Here is a 25209-nt window from a genome sequence, read left to right as displayed (position 1 = left end):
TTTCATTCAATCAATAGCGTCCCCCTGCACACATTCAGGGACCTGGTCGTGTCTTCAGATGAAACGCATTGTAGGAAAAGAAGCAGAAAGGAAAAGGAAAAAAGTTCCGCCGGACCTAGTGAAGCTGCAGCAGGTGCAAATAAGCTTCAGACAGTCTTACAAGCACTGCTCAGAACTCTCAACTGAGGCACTCAACATCCAGGACTTGCCATTCGGATCTTGGTGCCTTGTGCTGGTTCCGACCTATTCACACATCGGTCCACTACTGACATCACCTCATAAGCCAACGGGGCACCCCACGCCGACTTTCGGCGCAGCATTGTAGGATGGCCACACCAGTGCGGCAACTTGCTGAACACAACATCGGGGCCATCCAGATCTCGGCGCGTTCGACTCACTGTACCGCAACAGTGACCGCAACTCAGCTGGACACGCCGTCTTTCGGCGCAGCATTGTAGGATGGCCACACCAGTGCGGCAATTTGCTGGACACCACCTCGGTGCCATCCGGATCTCGGCGCGTTCGAGTCACTGTACCGCAACAGTGACCGCAATTCAGCTGGACACGCCGTCTTTCGGCGCAGCATTGTAGGATGGCCACACCAGTGCGGCAATTTGCTGGACACCACCTCGGTGCCATCCGGATCTCGGCGCGTTCGAGTCACTGTACCGCAACAGTGACCGCAATTCAGCTGGACACGCCGTCTTTCGGCGCAGCATTGTAGGAAAGCCACACCAGTGCGGCAATTTGCTGGACACCACCTCGGTGCCATCCGGATCTCGGAGCGTTCGAGTCACTGTACCGCAACAGTGACCGCAACTCAGCTGGACACGCCGTCTTTCGGCGCAGCATTGTAGGATGGCCACACCAGTGCGGCAATTTGCTGGACACCACCTCGGTACCATCCGGATCTCGGCCCGTTGTGCTGCCTTCGGCCTATTCGCACATCGGTCCGCTACTGACGCCGCCTCACGTGCCAACGGATTTTCTACGCTTTTTGTAGCCCTATGCCGCATAACAGGTCATGTGACTTGTTTATAAAACTTTTCATTGGTTCATTTTACTTTTGGTTTCCTAAAGATGGAAGGCTTGGTCATATGACCTAAAAATAACACTTTTCATTGGTTTAGAACATTTTTTTTTCCCAAACGATGAAAGCCCCACCTTGTTTCTGGATCATTCAGACTGAAGCTGGCGTCAGCATGAGAGCACCACCATCTCGTGGCTCCGTCGTGGTCATTCCGCGAGCAATCATGGCAGCCGCTCCCCACCGGAAGCCTGCAGGAGTCGGGGGCCCCCAAGACTTTTATACAATCTTCACGGCTGAGGGGACGCTTTTCGAGAATGGAGCCCAAGCCCTAGCAGGCAAGCGTCCGAGTTCCAAAGTGTCCCAGGGCCATTTCAGTGGACCAGGCCTAAAACCGAGGAGCTGTCCGCCATTTTAAGAGCCATGTGGCAGCCGCCTATCGCTGCACTGCAAGAGTGGGAGCAACTCAACAACATGGTGAGCGAGACGCTGTGGCCGCAAGAGCGAGCGCAACTCAGCTAGATGGCCTCCACCTGGGGAGGCCCGTTCACGCCGGCTCCCCCACGCCCCCCCCCCGGGCCGCCGCACGCCAATTTTCGGAGCAGCATTGTAGGATACCAAAACCAGTGCGGCAGTTTACTGGACATCACCTGGGTGCCTGTCGTACATGTTGTGTCAGCCATGTGACACTGGACACAGACCGCTGACGAGGCCTCCCCCCGCACCACCCGGGACGCCCCACGCTGTTTTTCTGTGCTGCATTGTAGGATCCCTAAACCAGTGCGGCACCCAGGCGACATCACCTGGGTGCCGTCCAGAACTCTGCACGTTGTGCTGCCTTGGGACTATTCGCACAAAAGACAGCTTCTAACCATTGTTGCTTTTTGTGTTGAGAAATGTTTAAATGTTTTTAGTTTTTGTTCCGTTCGTTAAAGTTAGTAGTTAATAAAGTTTTATAACCTTACTTTGTTGGAGTGTTATCTATTTTTTTAAAAACGGGTGAATGGGGCCTTGAATCGGGTTATTGTCATGTGTGGGCTTTGGAAGTGTGCTGCTGCAGGATCGGACATTTCAAACTCAAATGCACGTTCTTTTTCTTACCTTTCCGAAGCATGGAGCGCAATAGCAGGCAGAGAAAGGGTGATGCACGTGTTGAACACTACCTGACCTGGCAAGTTGCTGGCAGTGCCCCCCCGCCCGCTCCTGAAAGAGGGCACACACACACCGCCGCCCCGAGTACTTCACAAATCTTTAAAAGACCATGCGCTTGTTCATGAGGCTTAAATGGTTTATCACCTCTTCTAGAACCCCTGCATCGACCCTCTGACGTTTCATGGAAAAATTACCATGTAACACAATACCAAGCCCTGTCAGCTGAAACCCCAAGGAATCGTGGGGCATATTATCAAGGGGGTTTATCTCCGCTTTTTTGGCTTTAAAAGCCATGAAAGCGGAGATAAAATTATTTCCCTATTACCAAGCTGTCGCTAACACCAGTTAGTGACAGCTAAAAGGAGATAGCGACCATCTTGGGCCCCGCTTTGCATGTCAGTGATACTTATCACTAATGACATGCAAAGTGGCGTGCCAAGATGTTAGCGACTGGAAACAGTCCCTAACATCGCTACCTTCTATTACCAACTTTTGGAGATATTCGCGCTAAGCGCGAATATCTCCAAAATCTAACACCTGCCCTGAGCAGTTCTTAGCCATGTTATCCAATGGGAGGTGGATAACATGGCTAAGAGCATTAGGTCGATAATACATGAATATCGCTGACTTTTCTGCGATAATAGCAAGGTTTATCTGCGATAAAAATCGCCGATGTGCGGCGATAATTTTTGTCTCTAAACAAGTTAGAGACAAAAATTATCGCTAGTTGTTCGTAATATGCCCCCGGGTTTTTGCTTGCAGAAATCGGGAGGCGGGAGACTAGCACTGAAATCAGTAGTCACACGCCTGAATCAGGAGGATTGGCATGTCTGAATTCTCTACAGCTGGGGCCATAAACTACATCCGCAGGGTTAGGTGATAGCCTGGGACCAGCCTGGCATCTAAAATGGCTGCCGTGCACGACAAAATTGTGGCATTCGAAAAAAGGCAAGATGGCGCAGCCGCTGGAAGAGATGTATCAACATATATCAGCCTCCTCAGCCACCCTCAGGAAACATAGGGGATTAGGATACGTCTCCCGCACCCCCTTATACCTAGTACTTTAATTAACGAAGCACAAAATGGCGAATTCCCGTTTCGCTACCAGTTTGCGGCCCAGTTCGCGGCCCGTGAAGCGCTTCTACCGTGAAAAATCATTTTTTTATTTTCCCCACGGGACCCTTTAATAACCCCAACAACATTCCTAGGGGGTCAAGAGGGGGATACCTTGCCCCCTTTCATTAAATTCCCCCTTAGTTTTTCACCTTTTCTTCTCTCTCGATCCTACCGAGAGACAAGATGGCGGCCGCTCCGGACTGTCACGCAGCAAAAAAAAAAAAAAGCTCACGCACAGCCGCTGGAAGAGATGTATCAACATATATCAGCCTCCTCAGCCACCCTCAGGAAACATAGGGGATTAGGATACGTCTCCCGCACCCACTTATACCTAGTAATTTAATTAACGAAGCACAAAATGGCGAATTCCCGTTTCGCTACCAGTTTGCGGCCCAGTTCGCGGCCCGTGAAGCGCTTCTACCGTGAAAAATCATTTTTTTTTTTTTTTCCCCACGGGACCCTTTAATAACCCCAACAACATTCCTAGGGGGTCAAGAGGGGGATACCTTGCCCCCTTTCATTAAATTCCCCTTTCGTTTTCCACCTCTTCTTCTCTCTCGATCCTACCGAGAGACAAGATGGCGGCCGCTCCGGACTGTTTAGAATGTTGACAGACACCGGAGAGCCAATCAGCTTTCTGCGCGCAAAGTTCCGATAAGCGAAAAGTAAGCGGACCGGATCGCTGCCCACAGCGCTGTTACAGATATATATCTTGGTTTGAACGTTAATTTCTCAAAAACTACTGGAGCACATATATTGAGACCTAGCAAAGGCACATCGGGCTAACAGTCCCTACAATTTTGCCAAGTTTCGTGCAAATCCATTCAGCCGTTCGAGCTAAAAGTGAGTCCAACCGCCCTATGGAAAAATGAATGGAAAAAACGCGTTTTGGGACCCCCCTTTTTTCTCAGCCCCCCCTTGACGAAACTCCACCAAATTTTCAGGGGCTGCTCAGAATCAAAATGTGCCATTTTCCTGAAAATTTCAGCCGATTCCGTCCACAAACGCCAAAGTTATTAGACATAGAATTTTCAAAAGTCCCATAGAGAAAAAATTCTAACTATATATACCTACTGGCTATCGCCAGTAGGTAATATATATATATATATATATATATATATATATATATATATATATATATTCAATGAAAAAACCATAGGTTATAGACCATATATAGTTAGGGATTTGCATTTACAAAACCTTATTTTACTCGCATAAAACCATTGAAATTCCATATATAGTTAGTTGCGCTAACTATATATCGCGCACCCGCAATCCACTGCTGATGATGTCACATATTACATCATTCATGACATGGTCAGTGACATCACTGATGACATCACTGATGACATCACTGATGACACCTCAAATGACATCACTGATGACATCACTGATGACATCTCAAATGACATCACTGATGACAACTCAAATGATATCAATGATGACATCTCAAATGACATCACTGATGACATCACTGATGACAACTCAAATGACATCACTGATGACATCACTGATGACATCTCATTTGACATTACTGATCACATCACTGATGATATCATTCATGTGATAATACGATGAACCTCTTCAGACTCTAATATAACCTTAGATACAATCAGTGTAAACAGACACTCACAGACTGTCACTCATCCATGGAGTTACTCACACACCTAGTCAGTCATGCAAAGAATCAATCACACCTCCATTTCCTCAACTATACAGTTATACAAACGTTGCTTATTCAAACATATACTAACACATATTTACTCTCTTATACAATCCCTGATACAAGTTCACAATGATCCATACAGCCACTCACACATTCACTTTGACATGTAGCACTGAGATATCCATTCACTCACCAGTACACTCATGCACACAGTCAACCGCCCATACAGCTGTTTCCACATGCACTTTTGAACCCATACATCTAGTGAATCAACTGCTCACACATCTATGCACAGAGTCATACACCTCCCAGCCACCCACACACACACTCAGTCTCCCATACAAATACCTGGGCTACCAATCAATAACCCATATAGTTACTCATATAGCTACTTATCAACACATGCAGCAGTTTACAGAACAACAGACATAATGATGCACAAATTAAGACAGTTTAGTCACTAACCCATGCACTCAGTGAGACATATTTAATCACTCACTCATACAGTCAGTCATGCACCTACTAAATCCTTCATCCAAACACTTATACATCCACTCATTCTTCAATATGTAAGACATATTTACACTTTACAGAAACATACAGTCACTGGATGTTGTCATCAGTGATGTCATCAGTGATGTCACTGACCATGTCATGAATGATGTAATATGTGACATCATCAGCAGTGGATTGCGGGTGCGCGATATATAGTTAGCGCAACTAACTATATATGGAATTTCAATGGTTTTATGCGAGTAAAATAAGGTTTTGTAAATGCAAATCCCTAACTATATATGGTCTATAACCTATGGTTTTTTCATTGAATTTCAATGGTTTTTTAAATGCAAATTTCTAACTATATATGGTCTATAACCTATGGTTTTTTCTGTGAATTTCATTGGTTTTTTAAAAGCTAACATCTGTAGCTGTAAAATGTATTCTTCTTTAAATCCCAAAATATATTTAGATGTTTATTGATAATTTTTTTTTAAATTTTTTTTTTCTTCGCTTCTAGTTCACGAACCAGGAAGCTTTCCGTTAGCTCATCTTGATGCCGCGATCTAGTCTGCGAACCGGTCAACGTTACGTTAGCGGAACTGTGACGCGTCGCGGAAGCGCGACGTATCACGTTATCGCGTAATGCGTCTAATGACGCGCCGCGTTAGCGCTCCCAGAAGAAGATTTTAGAATGCCCTTACACCATTTTTGGGACACTATTAACATGGCTAGGTAACTCCCATAATCAAAATCTAAATTTGCCAAGCACAAGTGGGAGCGTATTTACAAGACACTTGCCCCATGAGGAACACTTTACATTTTAAAAGGAAAACAAAACATCTTAGACACTCAAATACCTTATAAATATGGCTCAAAACAACCTATGAAGCTCTAGCAGTACATATCCAGAAATGAAATTGATTTCTTAAATCGTTTTTAAAAGCAACATCTCTGTTTCAGCTTACATAACAGACCATAAAATGGGCTCCATGTACCACAATAACTTGTGTTACTGCATGCCAGAATGTTACACCAAATATGCAATTACAATTTCTCTATGAAACTAATTCTATTAGTATATCACTAGAGACAAAACCACATTTTAAAAACACAGCTTTCTTCATCATTTTCTCCTTAAATCATACTATTCTCTATCTAAATTAAATAAATCTTTTCTCACCTTAGCAAATATTTTTTGAGTTTTGAAAACAGTCTGAGAAATACACCAAATTGTCTTCAGCAGAAGAAAAAGGATGCACTCCAAAGGCTGCAGCTATTGAAAGCACAGAAATACAGATATTCTTTTCACATATCTCTCATATTAGCCAATCATACCTCTTCCCTCACTTTTTTCAAATCAAAACCCTTCCCCCCTCTGCCCTGTCTGCCTTGTTTCCATAGCAACCACCTCCTGGAAGACCTCTCATGTTTGCAAATTCACACAACAATGTTTCAATTGAACTCTGAACTCTCAGTGCACCTGCGTATCCAGTGCAATCTTTCATTAAATGTTTCTTCCTTGACCATTCAAATTACATCTTTCAAAGAACACATCCATGCACCCTAACTTTCTGTTTTCAGAAATGGAAATGCACCAATCACTGCTAATGAATCATTAGCATTGTAAATCCACAGTTTTTTTTCTTTAGAAACTCCTACTGTTTCAACTGCCCTTTCATTACCACACTTCATCTGACTGCAGAACAACCTTCACCCACCATGTTTAACGTCTGGATTGTTGGACATAGTTACATCCACTGGGCTCAAAGGTATGCTGAGAGCAGAAATTTACCTAACCTCAATTTACAAGATGTGGAAATTAAGTGGTTGGGCCAAAGAGGATTAAAATGTCACCAATTGATACCATTGGTGAAAACCTTTATGCATTTGCCAAAACCTGACCTGTTAATAGTGCACTGTGGAGGTAATGATTTGGGCACTTTGACAGGGGTAGGTCTGGAAATGCTTTTAAAGGACACCTTTGAGCAATTAATGGCACTTTTTCCTCAAACTGCCTTGGTATATTCCAATATATGCCAAAGACAGAAATGGAGGTGGTCCAACCAATTTTGTCCACAAATTGAGAAAGCGAGGAAGCATGTAAACAAATCTGTTTCAGCTTACATGAGAGACCATGGAATGGGCTCTCTGTACAACAATAACTTGCGTTACTACATGCAAGATATCTACAGAGGAGATGGAGTTCACTTCTCAGATGAGGGCAACAGAATTTTCATTCTGAATTTAAGACTGTGCATTGGTACCTACTTATAAGTACCTAAATGTACCATAAACCCAAAAGCTCTTCTCAGAGCTACCCTACATCTGATCACTCACAATTATTATTTTCCTCTAACTTTTTTCACTAATTTTCCACAAAATTCGCTCCCCGGAGCGCTACCCGGTTCGCTAACCGAAAGCTAACCTTTTTTTTCCGCACATATAAGCCTCCTCAGCCACGCTCAGAAAACCTAGGGGGTCAAGATAAGTCTACCATGACCCCTTCTACCCATTCTAAACATTATTTGCCCTCCATCTTGTATCTTAATGCGACCGAAACACAAAATGGTGGACTCCCGTGACGCTTAAGGTTCGCTAACCGAGCCGCTTTCCGGGAAGCGGTCCTAAAAAAAGGTGGGAAAGTAATTTACAGAAAAACGACTAGAGACACTCTCACCAAATATAGATTAGCTCATACTACATAAAAATCCCTTTCATTTTCACAAATTTGATTGAAATTTCATTTAGCCATTTAGCCTGTAGACCTCTCTAAGTACCGTGAGGTAAATTACTTCACAAAACACATCTGAAGTGTTGGAATTGACAACCAATGAAAATGTTACTTTCATTTTCTACTTTTGTTACCTGACATTTGATTGGTTATATACCTGAATATATATAAAGGAAGAGAAGGAAACACAGCCATTTTGACTGCTACTTCGTGAAGTGCACAACAAAAAATCAACTGATAACTTCAACTTATATTTAAAAGGTAAGATATTATTTATAAAACTTAAGTATGTTCTGTACTGAAACCTAATTAGAAAAACATTTTCTGAGAATTATATTCTATCACTCTGTAATACTTATAGAAAAAAATAGACTACTCTGTTTTAGTTATGGCAGAGCCATTCCAAGAATTTACAAGACCATAGTCTAAAAAGGAACGTGCGCAAAGCCCCCTCCAATTTACATAAGTGGCATCTTGCAAGGAGACCATTCACAAGCACTGAGGGGGCCCCATTGTCCAGCATTTTGACGCCCCCACAGTTTTAACTTTAAATCCACACACATATCTCACACCTTCATAGGTGTGAGAATTGATTGTGGTCTAAAAGTTAAAACTGTGGGGGCGCAAAAATGCTGGACAATGGGCCCCCTCAGTGCCTGTGAATGGTCTCCTTGCAATTGAGGGAGCGTCTCCTTCTCGCTCCCCTATACCTCCTGACACCATCCATGGGAGGCCCAAGGAGGGGGCCCCCTGCAATAGACCTTAATTGCAGGCAACACCTTTCTTTGTGAAAAAAACACTATATAAATAACCAAACTGCCAATCTGTACTGAAACCCAACAATGCCCTTTCTGTACTGATATATTTTTTAAAAATTCATTTTTCAGAATTGAAAATGGAAGAACAACAAAACAACATGAAAACTGAAACAGAAGAAAAAATTGAGACACAAGATGACATGGATTTCTACGACGACACAATAAATAATGAACTTGTCCAATGCATAGATGCAGTAGATTTTCTACTAAAAAATGAAGAAAAAAATGATCACGATTTTTTAGATTTTCTTTTAAATTTTGAAAAACAAAATGAAAAATAAATTTTAATTTCTTAATTCAAAAATTGTTTCACACATTATGTATTTTTATATGTTTATTGAATGTTAAAAGTTTAATGAATTATGACACACAATCAAAATAAAAAATAAAAATTTAAAATAAAGAAAACAAAAAAAAACAACAAAAACAACAAATAATTAACATACAGTACTAGCAAAGTCTATCATTCTTTTATCCTTATAGTACGCTGCCCAGAACGCTTTCCGGTTCGCGAACTTGGCGCTTACCACGCAAAAAAAAAAAAAAATTTTTTTGACCCTCCTGGGCCCTTTTAAAACCTCCACATAAAACCTAGGGGGTCAACGAGGATCTACTATGCCCCCTTATGGTAATTTCCCCCTTTGTTTTGGCCTCCTCTTGTCTCTCGATCCTACCGAGAGACAAGATGGCGGCCGCTCCGGACTGTTTAGAATGTTGACAGACACCGGAGGGCCAATCAGCTTCTCATCGCAAAGTTCCGTTACGCGAAAGGTTCGCTAACCGGATAGCTGCCCGGAGCGCTGTTACAGATATATATCTTGATTTAAACGTTAATTTCTCAAAATCCACTGAAGCACATATATTGAGACCTAGCAAAGGCACATCGGGCTAACAGTCCCTACAATTTTGCCAAGTTTCGTGGAAATCCATTCAGCCGTTCGGGCTAAAAGTGAGTCCAACCGCCCTATGGAAATTAACATGGGAAAAACGCGTTTTGGGACCCCCCTTTTTTCACGGCCCCCCCTTGACGAACCCCCCCCCAAATTTCCAGGAGCTGCTCAGAAACAAAATGTGCCATTTTCCTGAAAATTTCAGCCAATTCCGTCCACAAACGCCAAAGTTATTAGGCATAGAATTTTCAAAAGTCCCATAGAGAAAAAATCCTAACTATATATACCTACTGGCTATCGCCAGTAGGTAATATATATATATATATATATATATATATATATATAAAAATATAAAGCAAAAAGTCAGTTTCGTAAACTCTCAGGAAAAATCCAGGCAGGACACAATGTAAATATCCAAGTTTAATTCACACACCGGGTTTCTTCGACAGCCTTGATCATGTGTGAATGTGCAAGAAAAACAAACACTGATAACATTTTACAAGTCCAGTCATAGACAAACATAGGACAGCATATTCCCTTGGTATATGGCAGCCATCTTGGAATGGTAAATATGCACGAACAAACGATACAGTAACTAAATTCAAATAAACGCGTCTGATGTGTGCACCAATTGCATGCCTCCATAAGATGACTAATCTCAATAGACATATCTAAATGACCTGTGTACAGATGATATATGTAATCACCAACCCATGCTGCAACAAACAAATATTTAAACAGGAAGATTGCTTGCAGATGCGCATAGCAGCATGTGGATTAAAACATAGAATACTATTGACTATGTTACCGTCAGATCAGTCCACCATCCAGAGAGGGGGAAAAAACTGGCATGTGTTGTAAATACAGCAGTTAGGCTGCAAATAGCGCGTCTAATGTGCGTACCAATTGATAGGACTATATGCTTCGTAGTGAAAGCCCCTGCACTTTAGGACACACCCAAATATAATGTGACTGTAAATGCTAGTGGAATGTAAACAATGTAAAAAACCACTCAATGTTAAAAAACTAGACGCAAGTGCGCATAGCTGCGTATTCTCTCCGTCAAAGTTCCATGGATAATAGACAAAGACCCCCCACAGTCCCAGCCGGCTCCCCGCCTCCTGCGGGAGCCGGCATTGCTTTTCCACATGGGGAGCAGCTAACATGCTGCTCCCCATGTGGAAAAGCAATCTGCTTTGCTTCATTGAAGCGAGAGTAGGTTTCCCTGCTCTGGCTTCAATGAAGCAAAGCAGTTTGCAATGACAGGGTGGGAGCTGCGAGGCTCCCATCCTGTCATTGCAAACAGCAATGTCCCAGGGGTGGGCACCCCGGGACACTACAGGAGCCGGCCCTGGGGGTTGGCGGTCCCCAGGGCCATGACAAGGCTCTAGGAGGGGGGCCGAGCGGCCCCCTTCCCAACATCTTCAAAGCCCCGGGGAGATGGTGATACTCAGAGCTTGGGGGTCCGTCACGGACCCCCACATTTTAATATTTAGAGCCCCAGGGAGGTGGCGGTCCCCGGGCGTGAGAGGGGGTTCAAACCCCCCACACAGAGTTCTGTGTTTAAATAAAATGAAAAAGAAGCCCAGGGCTACGGGGGGGGGGGGGGGGCGTGAGTCTCCCGCAAATGTTTTATATAAGCCCCGGGGGGTGGCGGTCCCCGGGGCTTGGGGGGGTCTTTGAGCCCCCCCACCCATGATTTCTAAAACCCAGGGGGTGGCGGTCCCAGGGGCTGGGGGGCTCAGAGCCCCCCACCTATTTCAGCTAAGCCCCAGGGGGTGGCAGTCCCCGGGGATATGCATATTGCCCCCAGGACTTGGCCCCCCCGGGGGCCAATTAAAAATGAAGCATGGGAACCCGCGCTTCGTTTTCTTTTTCCCGCTGCGGAATGTGCAACTCCCCCATGCATAGTGCGATTTTTGTTTTGGCTTTGGGTGTCCTTGTGGGACCCCCTGAGCAGGCCTAGGGAGTCCGTGTGTTTCTACCCTGCCCCCTTTGCATGTTTTTCAACTTTTTTTTCCACTACTTTCTTGTGCCTCGTTCTACCGAGGCACAAGATGGCTGTCAACACTTCCTGGTTTGGAGTGTTGACAGCCAATTAGCATACAGCTCGTGCACGACAGGGTGCTCAGGAACTATTGAACGGATTAACACCATTTAACCAAACGGCACGATCCTGAACCAAGGGCTACCTCTTTGCCAAATTTGGTGTAATTCCGTTCAGCAGTTTGGGCTGCAGCTGCGATTAGAGGTTCCGAAGGGAAATTGCATGGGAAAAACACGTTTTGGGACCCCAATTTTTTCTCGGCCCCCGCTTGACGAATCCTCCCGAGACTTTCAGAATAGGAGCGGACCGGAGCGGGCCATGAATTTTGAAAATTTCGCAAATATTAGTCAACCGGCGCCCAAGGTATTACAAATAGAATGTTGTGCATTTCCTATGGAAAATGGGTTCTAACTATAGCTACCTACTGGCAACCTCCAATGTGCCGAGTCTCTTCACTCATGGCAGAATATCCGCACTGCACTCTCTCCAGTGCGCCAGACAAAGATGCTGCCCGAGTGCAGAGACTACACATTCCTAACTTTACTACACGTAAGTCCCTTTGTAAATCAGACCCTTAACCTCTACTTTGTGATTTTTAAAATAAAGAGAGGGAAGCATTTACAGTAAAAATAGAAAACTTGTGTCTCTATTTACAACGCAGTAATTGGTTGCTTTTAACTTTCAAGAAAATAACACATTTGTTCTCAAACGACATCCATATCTCAAATCAAACATTTTATGGTGCTGACATTCGGAATTTCATGTCATACCGTTCACTAGTGCCCATTCCGGTCTTCTCATACCCTTGTTATCTAGCAGAGCTTTCAACACCACAGGCCATCAAATTCTAGATGGAACGGCCATAAACGGCTTAGCCCAATCCTCTCTAATCACACTCAAATGCGAACAAGCATTGGCATAGCCAATAGGTCTCGCCTTTGGGACCTTATAAGTGTTTAGTTATCTAGCACAATATCCTTGGTGCAACAACATGAACTGTTGCATGGCTAAACACTTATAAGGTCCCAAAGTCGAGACCTATTGGCTATGCCAATGCTTGTTTAACTAGAAAAGGGAAGTTTATTTATGGAACACCTTATTGTGGCCATCTGTTTGATTTATGTTGTGGGCGTTACTATTCTGTATCTCCTTTTATTATTATTTAAAGTACAGCAATATCATTTTCAGGCTGAAACATGCCACACTATGGATTCATAAAAAACAAACTCATGTATTCCAATTTATTGATCCTTGGTCCTTATTGTGCAATCACATTGTTGTCACAAACTGGAACTTTATTTCTGATGCTTACTTACAGTGCATCAAGTTGACTCACAAAGGGCCATACGACTAATGGGAAAATATATTAAATGATTTCACCAAGCATTTATGGTGTAAATACCAGTGTGCCATCAAGTGTAAACAACATTCCAAGTTTTAAAGTTAGGTATGTATAGAAAACAAAGTAATGTAAAAAGTATAGGTGGCAGAAAAAATACATTTCAGTCAGAGGGGTTGAAATTAGTATCAATAAAAGTAAGAGATGAGACAATTGCTTCAAAATAGCACAATATTTAGTGATGGCTATATCACTGGGGTTGTTGCAATATTTGTCATGTGTTTTACCTTGTCAACATTTTACCTTTTATGTAGGTCTCATTCACAGACATCCTTGCCAGACCATAATCAATCTTACCTCTATTAGGAGAGTCAATGTCATAGCCCTCCAAAGGGCAATAGGAAAAATGAGAGCAGGATAATCCACTCTAGTCACTCTCCTTACATACTCTGCTGAGGATACTCCCCGCCCCCTCTAAAAAAACCTGCCTTATGGATAAGGCAAGAAAGGCAACAACAGCGGGTTGTAGGATCCTTGTGATCAACAACTTTTCTAGAAGCACAGTTGTAGCACACTCTTGCTAGTCACAAAGAATTTCCCAAAAGCATATATACCATGTATATATGTCCTGACAAAATGTATTAAAGTTCTTAAGTCAGCAGGTGAGTATATCCTATTCAGATCATATGTAGGCTTTCAAGGACCATCCACAAATCATATCTATTGAAAAAACTCATTTATTCATGTATGACAAATTCCCAGCAGTTATTGAAGCCAACACGTGTTTTGTCTGTACATATCGGGTCCTTCTTGTTAGTAGTGTCCAAGTATACAATGCTAATCATATAATTCCTGGAATATCTGGAAAGTCCACCACTATATCCGTAATGTAGTCATATTAGTGCTGATGATTGTTGTAGCAAATGCACCAACACTCAGGAGCCCCCAACTTAGGCAGTAGTGCCCCACGTAATTTAATGAACAACTTCTCTCTGGCGATAATGCGAAACCGAAGTCTTCTGTGTGGAACAGGAAAGCACATGAACGGTGTGTCTTTCAATCACTCTGGTGTGAGAGGGTACAAACTTATCAGGGTTTGGCCCAGACCGGCAACAAAGGGGTATTTCGCTTTATCGCCAGAGAGACGTTGTTCATAAAATCACATGGGGCACTACTGGCCTACGTTGGGGGCTCCTGAGTGTTGGTGCATTTGCTACAACAATCATCAGCACTATTAGGACTTCAATACGGATATAGCGGTGGACTTGCCAGCTATTCCAGGAATTATATGACTAGCAGTGTATTCTTGAACACTATTAACAAGAAGGACGTGTTGCGTCGTGGAACACTGGTTTACGTTCATCCATTCTGCCTTGAAAAATTCTGAATACTGATGTGTACAGACGAAACACGTGTTGGCTTCAATAACTGCTGGGAATTAGTCACACATGAATAAATAAATTTTTTCAATAGATAGGATTCGTGGATGGTCCTTGATAACCTACATACGATCTGAATATGATATACTCGCCAGCAGACTTAAGAACTTTAATATATATTGTCAGGACATATATACATGGGATATATGCTTTTGGGGAATTCTTTGTGATGAGTAACTGTTTCTAGAGATGTTAATGTGCATGTTCCTGTAACTTGCTGATAGCACCGTTTGGTAGTAGGCGCTCCCAGTTTTCTAAGCACCCATATATTTCATAATGTGGAATAATACTCACACTTATATTAGTTAACAATTATACTGCTGTTTTTTCCCTTTAAGGATTGCTACTACCAATTGTCTATTTGTGATCAACAACGTTGCAGGCACAGCCAGTATCCAGATGGAGACCGGAAGAAATTTGATCTGTTATTGGTGTTGTGGGGAATTATGGCTAGTCAAGTGGGCAGGCATGTGCAGTAAAAATAGTAGTTCGCACTCAGAGTTAGAAGTCGAAATTCTAATAAAATCCATAATCGCCCAGACATGGTAATGTAACGACAGAGAGGTAAGGGGACCAACAATCCAGTAAACCTATGAAGACACTAGTGATCTGCTAATTGTTTTTGGACTAACCTGTTGTAGTAACACCAACCACAGAAAAGTTATCTTCCAGAAAATAACATTTGTTTTGACAGATCTTACATATGTATGCCTTTGCACACTATATAAATATGGAAGTTCTTTTAAGTTCAAAATAAGTTTATTAAAGAAAATACAAGATAATAGTTCAAAAGAGGAACATAATAATGCGGGGAAAAACAAAAGAAGGAAAAGGGAAGCAGATGATGATTAATTGAGAAGAAGGAAGGAAACAATGCAATACAGTATTAACAATATAGAACATAATGGATTAATCATGGGTATCAATAGGAAAAAAGTAAATATTATAATATATGAATAATGGAAACAAATGCAATTAGAGTTGTGCAGTAAAACAGTTTAGCTGAACATGAGGGAATGGAAAGGGAATCAAGGAGGTTTAGAAACCTCCTGCTGATCAGGTCGTGGACGGAAGGAACGGGTTTTACAATTATCCAAATATAACGTAATAGGAAGCCATAACTCAGTACATTTAGCTGCCAACTGTGCAGGAAAAACAAAAGCATTATCAAGTCTGTGGTTGTGGCAAACATTATACCACCAAGCTTTGAAAGTGATGCTGGACGCAGACTTCCAGTTAACAGTAATTTGTTGAAAAGCAACTGCTAATAATAAGTCAACAATACGAACATTTAGGTCTAGCTGATCCCAACAAGGGGCGAGGCTTCCCAAAAAGATTTGTGCATGTGAAAATGGAATGCTAGTGGAGAAGATAACATTAATTTAGCGCCTTAAGACCCTCCGGGTAAGTAGTGCGCTCTATAAATGCCTTGATTAATTGATTGATTAATTTGAGCCCAAACTTGCAACCAGAAGGCATGTACCTTTTTGCAAAGAAACAGCATGTGAAACAAAGTAGCATTAGGGGAAGAGCATGACCAACATGTGTCTGGTGTAATAGGGAAACGTTTGTGAAGGGCGGAAGGAGTATGCAGTAAACGATTATAAATAAAGAATATAGTTTGCGTCAGAGAAGCAGATCTGGAGGTTTTACGAACCTTCGTCCAGATCTTATCCCATAATGAGGTTGGCCAAGATAAGGAAAGATCATTTTCCCAGTCTTCCTCCACTGTACTTTTAAGTCTGGGATGAGTGAGTGTGTGGAGGAGTTTGTATAGGACAGAAGCTTTAGGTAGAGTGAGTAAAGTAGAATGGAGTTGAGTAGTAGGGTCAGGGGAAGATGGAGAGGGGTGTGATTTGGGGAGTTTATTATAGATCTCCATAACCGATTCTTTGAGGAGGAGATATTGGGGAGCAGAAGAGAGGGATAAGCCAAAAGTGGAGCGGAGGGCATGAAAAGGTAAGAAAGTGGATTGTGCAAACAATTGTGAAATCCAAAGCAAACCCTTGGCTCTCCAGGATTTCCAGAAAATAGGTTTGCCTCGGATTAAGAGGTATTTATTATGCCAGATGGTGGAGGAAAGGAAATCAGTAGCACAGACAGGAGGAGGAGGGTGAGAGGATAAGAGAAGAAATGTGGAAGTTCTAATAGCTTGCACTTACTAGAACACCCAGACTTTAGAACCTAATTTAGACAAAGCAATACATTTTAAAACAGATGTTCTGCACAGAAGAAAATGGATTATAGACAATTAGCCTTCTTTAAAAATGTTGAACTGCTTCCTTGGATCAGGCTAAGAAATAAAGATAGAAACTTTAATACTTTACTTTGCATTTTCTGCCTGTTTCTCCAAATTGTTTTTCTTCTTTTTTGTCCTGTCAGAAATACCAGTCTGTAAGAAATGGAAATATATTTGGTTATGCATTGAAGGAGTCAAGCTAAATGTTGTAGGTTTTTTATAAATCAGAGCAGCGAATAAAACTCAGTTGTAAGAAATTGGATTATTTGTTGGAAAGGGAGAGAATCCATTTCAAAGAACAATGACAATTCGTTTCAGGTTGAACCACAGAGATCACTAAATAAACATGTGCCTAAACCTCTGGTTCCCTGGAACAAAGCAGTCAGGCTTAATTTAGAGTCAATGTGTAAACTATTTATGCAGCACTTAAACAGTAATAAACAGAAAACACAGGAATAATCCCAAACCAAATTAGAAAAATAGAGAATGTTTTATCAAACAAACTGACAGCAAAATGACAAAAATGCAATCAGTAGAACCAAAGGTATGTGTTAAAAAAAGTGTATAAATAGTGGCTAAAAGGCACAAAGCACCAATTGCGGGTATCTGGTCTCACGAAGACAGGGCAAAGTCACGAATCCAGACTGACTGAGGAGTGCCCATCGGGTGTGACTACCGGGGAGTTGTCCTTGGAGCAGGGGATGTGGGGCGCTGTAATTAAAGGCTCTGCATTACACTGCACCGGGTCGGTGTTGCTGTTGATCACAAGATACATGGTACTGCGATACAGGGCCCATGCATCATTCTGCAGCAGATGTGGTTAAGCTGCCCTTCGGGAGCTGTGAGGTGCTTCAATGAGAGGCACTTGCATTGTTCTGGATTGAATCCGTGAAGCCACCGATTAGGAGATGCTAGGTGCTGCGATACAAAACCCTGCGTGAGATCCAGTGAAATATTCAGTTGTGTAGGGAAGAGTACACTCTGATTCCAGCCAAGGGTCCAGGACGTTGAGGACAGTACTTTCAGGTGGGGTGGGGGGCTTCAGGACTCACCCTCATGGAGGCAAGCAAGGAGAAAGGGGACAAGGTCAGGTCCAATGGGGTCTGGTCAGCTGGAATGCAGGAAAGGCCTCAGGAAGCTTGTTGCATCCCTATAGCTCAAAGAGGAGGTCAGCCAACTGCCCATTGAAGTCACTTCTGGGTTCAAGGCTGGTCAGTCCAGTCTTCCTTCTTCAGTCAGCAGGGTAGTCTTTCTGAATCTTCTCAGGTCCAAGAGGGTTCTGAAAGGTTCTGGGGCTACCACTTTTATTCCCAGTGCCAGCCTGTGGGTGAGGGACACTCAGTTTGTCAAACTCTAAACTGGTTCTAGTAAGTTCTTCCCTTTTCTCTGGGTCTGTCTTCAACCTTGCTAGTGAAGCAAAGGGCAGGCAGGCCTATGTGTGAGCTTCATTTGCCAGTGACAGGAACAGGCTGGGTATATCCATCAGGCTACCCTTTGAAGCTCAGGAAGGAGCTTGGTACAAACCCCTGGCCATCCTGCTCAGCAGAATACCATCACTCCCCACACTCAAGGACCTTTCGTCCCATGTCTGTTTTCTTTGAGATGAATACACACTATAATACAGGGGAGCCATTACAAGCCATGTGACACTGGCAGAAAAGCATGTTTGGTTTACACAGGAAAATTCCAACTTTCTAAACATGGCATTTTCAAATAGTAAGTTAAAATCAGACTTTCCCATTAAAGAGGATTTTAAGTTACTATTCGAATTATGTCATAAAGCTTCTCTAGCTGTTCCCAAACAGAAGTTATATCTTATTGAATGTAATACGAATAACAAAGCTTTAGTCTATGGGAGCGCTAGGCTTGCTGTAGTGAATTACTGCCAGCACATGTAAAACATGAAATGTACATGTCCTACCTTTTAAACAGCAAGGCATACCTAAGGGGTGACTTATAATAAATTAAAAATGAAAGGTTTAGGGTGGCTAAAGGCTTATTTCCCTAGGTCAAAATGTCAGTTTGAACACTGCACTACATGCTGCAGTGTCAGGCCTAGACATGTTTTATAGTGCTACATCAGTGGGTGGCACGAGTGCTGCAGCCCACTGGTAGCAATTCGTTTACAGGCCCTGTGTAAATTGAATACCATTTACTAGGGCTTATAAGTAAATTAAATGTGCCAATTAGGGTTATAGCAATTTTACCATGTTTGGAAGAGGATGCACTAGTACTTTTGCACTGGTTAGCAGGAGTACTGTGTCCTAACATTCCTAAAAGGTTTTGATGCCTTGCCAAAAAGCTCTGAGACACTTAACAGACCACATAAGACCCATTGCTCCGGATATGCAAGTGACTTCGGCAACAGAGGATGTAATAACTGCAATAATGGGTCCCAAACTGTACTTTCCCAGACAGGACAGCTACAGTTTTTGCCCAGACTACTTTGGTTTACTGAGAGGTATCAATACATTTTACTCAGAACCGACTGATGGCTAATGAGCAACCTACTGAGCTAAATGTTGCACTCTAGCCTTGAAAAAGCCCCAGACCTGTGAGGCGGAACATGTGTTGGCTGTTATTTCTCTCATATGAGGAACAATGTTAAATCATTGTAACTTACAGTGAATCTCTTACCTACTCTTGAAAAAAAAATCTTGTGAATGGGATGACTAGTACTTCTAATGTTCGATACATTGAAGGAACTTTTGAGAACATATATGTCCTGGCATTACTTTATTAGGATGCAAATATCCCCACATCTAGCAATTTTGGTTACTCACAGTGAGGGGCGGGGCCCTGCCCTCAAGGGGGTACTTACACGCTTTCTAATATTAATTCAATACAGCATCATTAGAATATATGGACCGTAAGTGCCTTCTCCCTACAAATCACTTTAGGAAACCAGCATTCCACATTATCTATAAATACCTATATTATTAGGACTTTAACACTTGTTTCATAAAGGTCTTGCATGCCCTACATTGATTTATTGGGAATAATCTTGGGGAATTGTGACTATCCAAAGAGACAGACTGAGTCAAAGCCTAAAAGGACCACAGTTCTTCGTTTGACCCGTAGCATCAATGAACTGATTGACAAGTTAAAGGAGGTGTGTAGCGCTATATCTGCTGTATACGGATGAAAAGTACCTTCTGAACTTCGTGGCAACTCAACACACTTTCATTTCAATGTTTGTAACAGTAGTTAAGCCGGGAAGAAAATAAAGGGTTTCTTTGAGAATCAAACATCAAATATGAACTTTGTATGTTGAACAAACAGTATTGCTAAGACATTTACCATGCAGATAACAGAGCAGCAGTCGGCAGCATGAACCTAGGCATCACATCTGCTACCCAATCAACTAGCTTCAAATCAGGGCTACACTGGAAAAGAAAATCAGCTCTTGCGAAAATGTTCTAAGGAACCCCACGCTTCAGGAAACCATGACTAGAATGGGCCATGGAGGGCATAGTTAAGTCATTGCAACCCATAATGTTCTACAAGCAGTCACTAATATGCCGCCTACCACAAAAATGCTGTAGTGGCAGAACCAACAGTACAGATACGATTTGAGCGTATAACAGTCTTAGGAGAGCATGTCGTGGAAGTGTGGTATGGGTTATATATGTGTGACTCAACACTGGAACTTCTGTCAGGGTAAATGAATATTGTGCTACTCAAAAAGCAACTGACTGGTGTGTATCTTTAGCAAAATCATTGTTAAAAAGTGGACTTATTTTTCACCAACAATCCATCGAATTACAATTGATTCATTTCTAGATAGAGCAAAATAGAAGATGGCCAATACCCATATGAAAAAAAGGATTTAAAGGAAATGTCTTTTTTATTTTTATATATAGCTCAGTTGAATTTCATTATCCTGACAAAGACGGATAACTACTCTTCAGCAGCAGAAAACAGTATTCTACTAAAGATAGGTCCTGCCTGCATGTTCTTAAAGTTTGTCTGTAATTTTCTAATATGATCAAAGAGTTAATCTGTGTAGATTGAAAAGGGTTGAAAGAGTGCAGTTTCTTATTTACTTTGCATTCACATTTTATTTTGCAGGACTTAATCTAACTACCATCTATGAGATTCCACTATTTACTGGTTGTAGTATTCATTGGCTATGCACAGATGGCTTTAGTATGTCTCCCAATGGCTCTAAATGTATATAATGGCTTTAGGTGGTCTCGCCCCAAGTCCTACATGTCTTAGCCATGTGCTTGCTGATGGCAGACATCCCTACATCTCTCTCACTAGAAATCCGATAACAGTATGGTCAGCATGACATCTGAGTGACTGAGTAAATTGACAATGGGCATGCAGAATAACTGGATAAATTAATGCGGTTATGAATGGAGTGTACATTGTTGGCTCAGGTAAGCAGTTATAGTCATGTGAAAGAATAAAATGTGTACATATAGACTTGAAGTAGGAATATTTTAAACCCAAAAAGGTTTGAATGGTTCCTACTTTTTGTCATTCAATTAGATTCTTGGCTTTCCTCTACAAAACGTAACTTACAATTTATCGAATTAATTTTCATCATGTCTTGTGGAGTGCTATCAATGCAAGTTGCATATTCGTGTAAAATCTGTGCTGGAAAAAGTATGCAGAATTCTTTTTTACGCAACGTTACACTTGGTGTAGCTTCATTTACGCACAATAGTGCAGGAAATACACTTTCCTAAGAACCGTATCTTCTGTTAAACCATTTTTGTGTGTTGAATTAGGATATAAGTGAAATATATTGGTGCAAAATCTATTATTTTCTCATAGAGAACATGTTGAAAAGAAAAGAACTTATAAGCTGTGCAGAATTAGCAAGTCTGTTGAGAAGGCTGGCCTGTCCCATACTACAAAGGGACTCAATTAAATTAACAGCGTCCAAATATTTATTTTATTTTATCATTTATATGGCGCACGAATCATCCCCCAGGGAATCTCTCGGCGCCGGGTAAGCAGGCGCCATAATGCAGTACTCAGTGAAGGTAGGACAGGCCAGCAGGTCTTCTAGCAAAGCATTCCAGTATTTAGGGGCCAGATAGGAGAAAGCGCGGCCTCCCATCTTGACCTTTTTAATTTTCCGAGTTTGAAGGAGCTTTTGGCCACTGGATCTTAGCTAAGCATGGGCGGAAAATCCGTTCCGCTCGCGGATTTTGCGGATTTTTGGTAAATTCTCAATCCGCGAACTCTCGCGAATTTACCGAAAATCCGCAAATTCGCACGCAGCGGATTTTTTTTCTTGGTGATACAATATTGCGGCGTGCGGCGTTCACTTACCGTCATTCAGCGTTTGCCGAGTTGTTTTTCTCGATATTTTGCGAGTGCTGCGCCATTTTGGATCTTGCTGCGGGATCCCGCGGGAGTTTGGCGACGATTCGCGAGAGTTCGCAATTGCGAACATGTAGGTGCGGCGGGCAGCAACAATCTTGCACTCGCGAAATTACAAAATTTGCAATTCTGCACAAGAAATCCACCAGCAAGAAGCATAGACCTTGTGAAAATGATGATTTTTATCAGAATAATTCCTCAGGTTGACATTTGCCTGCACTTTTTTGGATTTGAGGCCTTTTGAATTTCTTTGGATCACTTTTGGATTAGAAATCAACTTTCACAAGTAAGTTTGTTTGTGGCATTACAGTTGCTGTTCTGCAGAAAAAATGAGTTTTGCAAAACTGAAAGCACTCAGCAGGTGATAAAGTTCAAACTCATCATTAGTAACCATTCCCTGTAGTGCTTCCTGACTGGGGCCCCTCAAGAGTTCAGTTGCTAGTTGCAACAATTCTATGACCCTGCTCTGACCCTCACAGCAGGCTCATACAATAGCTACAAGTAGGCCACAAAGGTCCTGGGAAAAAAAATTGCACTGCAACAGAAAGCAAATTACAGATAAGGAAGCAGGTGCCAGACTGGAATTTTAAAACAGTGACACATTAATAAATCAACCCCAAATTAATTCATGTCAGGTGAAGCAGGGCATGTGTGCTTGCTTTTCCCCCCCATAATCTACAGTGATGAACCAGAGGGTGGCATTGAAGTACCAGAGGGTGGCATGGGTGAAACAGGGTGACAGTGGTGAAACAGAGGGTGCTGTGAACCTGTGATGATGAACCAGACGTAGAAACAACAGTCGCGACTGTTGCGAGCCGACAAGTAAGTTCGCAATTGCGAACTGGTACAAAACCCTCGCGAACTGGCAGAAACCCTTGTGAACACAAAAAAAAAATCTGCAAATTCGTAAGAATTCGCGGATTGCGAGTTCGCAAATACGCAAATTTGCGAACGCCAGATTCGCAAAATTCGCCCATGCTTATCTTAGCTGCCGGACCGGGGTATTCCATTCCAGTTTCTTTGTAAGGTATCTAGGTCCTAGTCCGAAATAGCACGACATATAAAGATCGGTTACTTCCAACACACAGACAAGTTGCAGCTGCTATTTAAACAAGATGCAGTAGACTGTCTTAGACCAGACAATACTCTCAGTGCAAATCATAGAACAGCACTGGGAAAGTCTCACAGCACCTTAGAACCATATTTGGCAAAGACTTTATCACAGTGTGGGATATATTTCAAGAATACTTTAATGAGTAAAACAGTGCAGTAATAGTTGCAGTACTCACTTTTAAACGTACAGCATATATACTTTTTATGACGGCTCAATATACAGAGGTTCTCTGGATTGCTGAGATACCTCCTCTTAACAAAAAAAAAAAACTCTGCTGAGGGACTGTAACCAGCAAGTCTGTCAAAGTGCCACAATAGCTGTAGTGGCATAGATTTATTGGGCTCTGCCTATGAGCTAGCTTTCCCATCTTGCCTTCCACCAATATGTTTCTACTTTCAGGGGTAGGATCAGGGGCTGGCCGCATAGGAAGAGCGGTGGGGTAGGGTGGCGGGGGGACTGTACAGATGACAACGGCATGGAAATAAATAATTAATTTCCCCCCCATCTTCTGTTGACTCCCCCCGCCCCTCTCCCCACCCCCCTCCACCGCCCTTACCTGCATGTCCTCTCCTGGGTAGCATATATTCCAATATGTAGCATTTCCCCCTAAAAATTGGTAGCCTACAACTAGAGCTATGAGTGAACAGCTACATGTCTTTCATTAATGTAAATAGCCTACCTTTGTGGGCTCTTCATAAATTATTTCAATAGGTTCAAAGACTTCGGTAGGTCCTTTACTGTGAAACAGGGGGAAAAAAACAGGAAAAGTATTATACATGTTAAATTGGGCAGAATAATCACAAAAATATATGATGTAAAGTCCAATTCAAGTCCACAAATTTAGTAATGAATGTTTTAACCCCTTCGATGCTGGTGACGGAACCATTTCGTCATCAGCCATGGTTGAGCTGTGCTGATGACGGAATGGTTCAGTCACGACCACACCCTGTTCAGAAAAGGGCAGCACAGCAGGAAAATTCCTGTAGCAGCGAAGGTGTTAAAATATGGAGTAATTTTCTACAGCTGAGCCTCAAAAAAACAGGACTGAGTTCTAAGGTAACATGCAGGGGAATAAAAAAAAATTTGAAAAACTTCAGTATGAACACAAAAGAATTACATTTTGGCCACTACGTTGAAGTTAAGTTAAAACTATTACATCTCATCGCAAAAAAAAGTGCATAGTGAAATATTTTAAATAGGCTTTGTAATTCAAATACCAAAAATGGTCTGGAACCAGTTTCAATTTTCAAACAAACTTCTCTAACGTTCAAAACAGAAAATTCGGTGCTCTAGGAGGTCCGATCACCCTTGATCTATTTAGGCTCTAACATAGCAGTAGTATTGATTATAAATAAAAACAAGAATCGCCATCTTGATTTGGTGGAGTCAAGTCAGCATAAAGTGGCGAGGGTCATGAAACATCACCTCAACCAAGTTTAAAAAAAAGCTTCCACGTGAAAGTAACCCAGTGACTTTCCTCAGAGCAACAGAGCCAATTCAGACAGTGATCATATTCCTGAAAAGAGCGCGTAAATGTACTTACGAAACACGGATGCCTCCACATGAAACTGTTTACGGCCACATTACACATAGCCATCTGGAACCATCCAGTTCGCCCAATTATTAGTAAGTTCACATGGGGAGCTGTATTTCTTTGCATAACGGTTGCATGCCCTATATAGGTCCACATATGCTTACATGCCTCGGTTGGCAGCCTTACAAGACAGCAACTAAGGTGGCTACTCAGACTCACTGGAAGCAAATGTACCTGACAACACTGTGTTTGAATAGCC

At 42.3% G+C, this 25209-nt stretch overlaps 1 protein-coding gene across 1 annotated transcript in view; it reads right to left on the bottom strand.

The window, feature by feature from the left end:
• The window catches only part of SYCP2L (synaptonemal complex protein 2 like), a 1791741-nt gene that overhangs the window by 948938 nt on the left and 817594 nt on the right, over positions 1-25209 (bottom strand). The window contains exons 19-20 of the mRNA XM_086966882.1: positions 24096-24153; positions 17051-17115 (exon numbers count right to left, since the gene is read on the bottom strand). Of these exons, the coding sequence (XP_086823008.1) occupies positions 17051-17115; positions 24096-24153 (123 nt within the window). The remainder of the gene's footprint in view (positions 1-17050; positions 17116-24095; positions 24154-25209) is intronic.

This window comes from Lissotriton vulgaris, chromosome 4_1, assembly GCF_964263255.1.
Source record: "Lissotriton vulgaris chromosome 4_1, aLisVul1.2, whole genome shotgun sequence".
Classification (NCBI taxonomy): domain Eukaryota; kingdom Metazoa; phylum Chordata; class Amphibia; order Caudata; family Salamandridae; genus Lissotriton; species Lissotriton vulgaris.
Note: the sequence above shows the minus strand (reverse complement) of the source record. Positions and strands in the feature narration are given on the sequence as shown.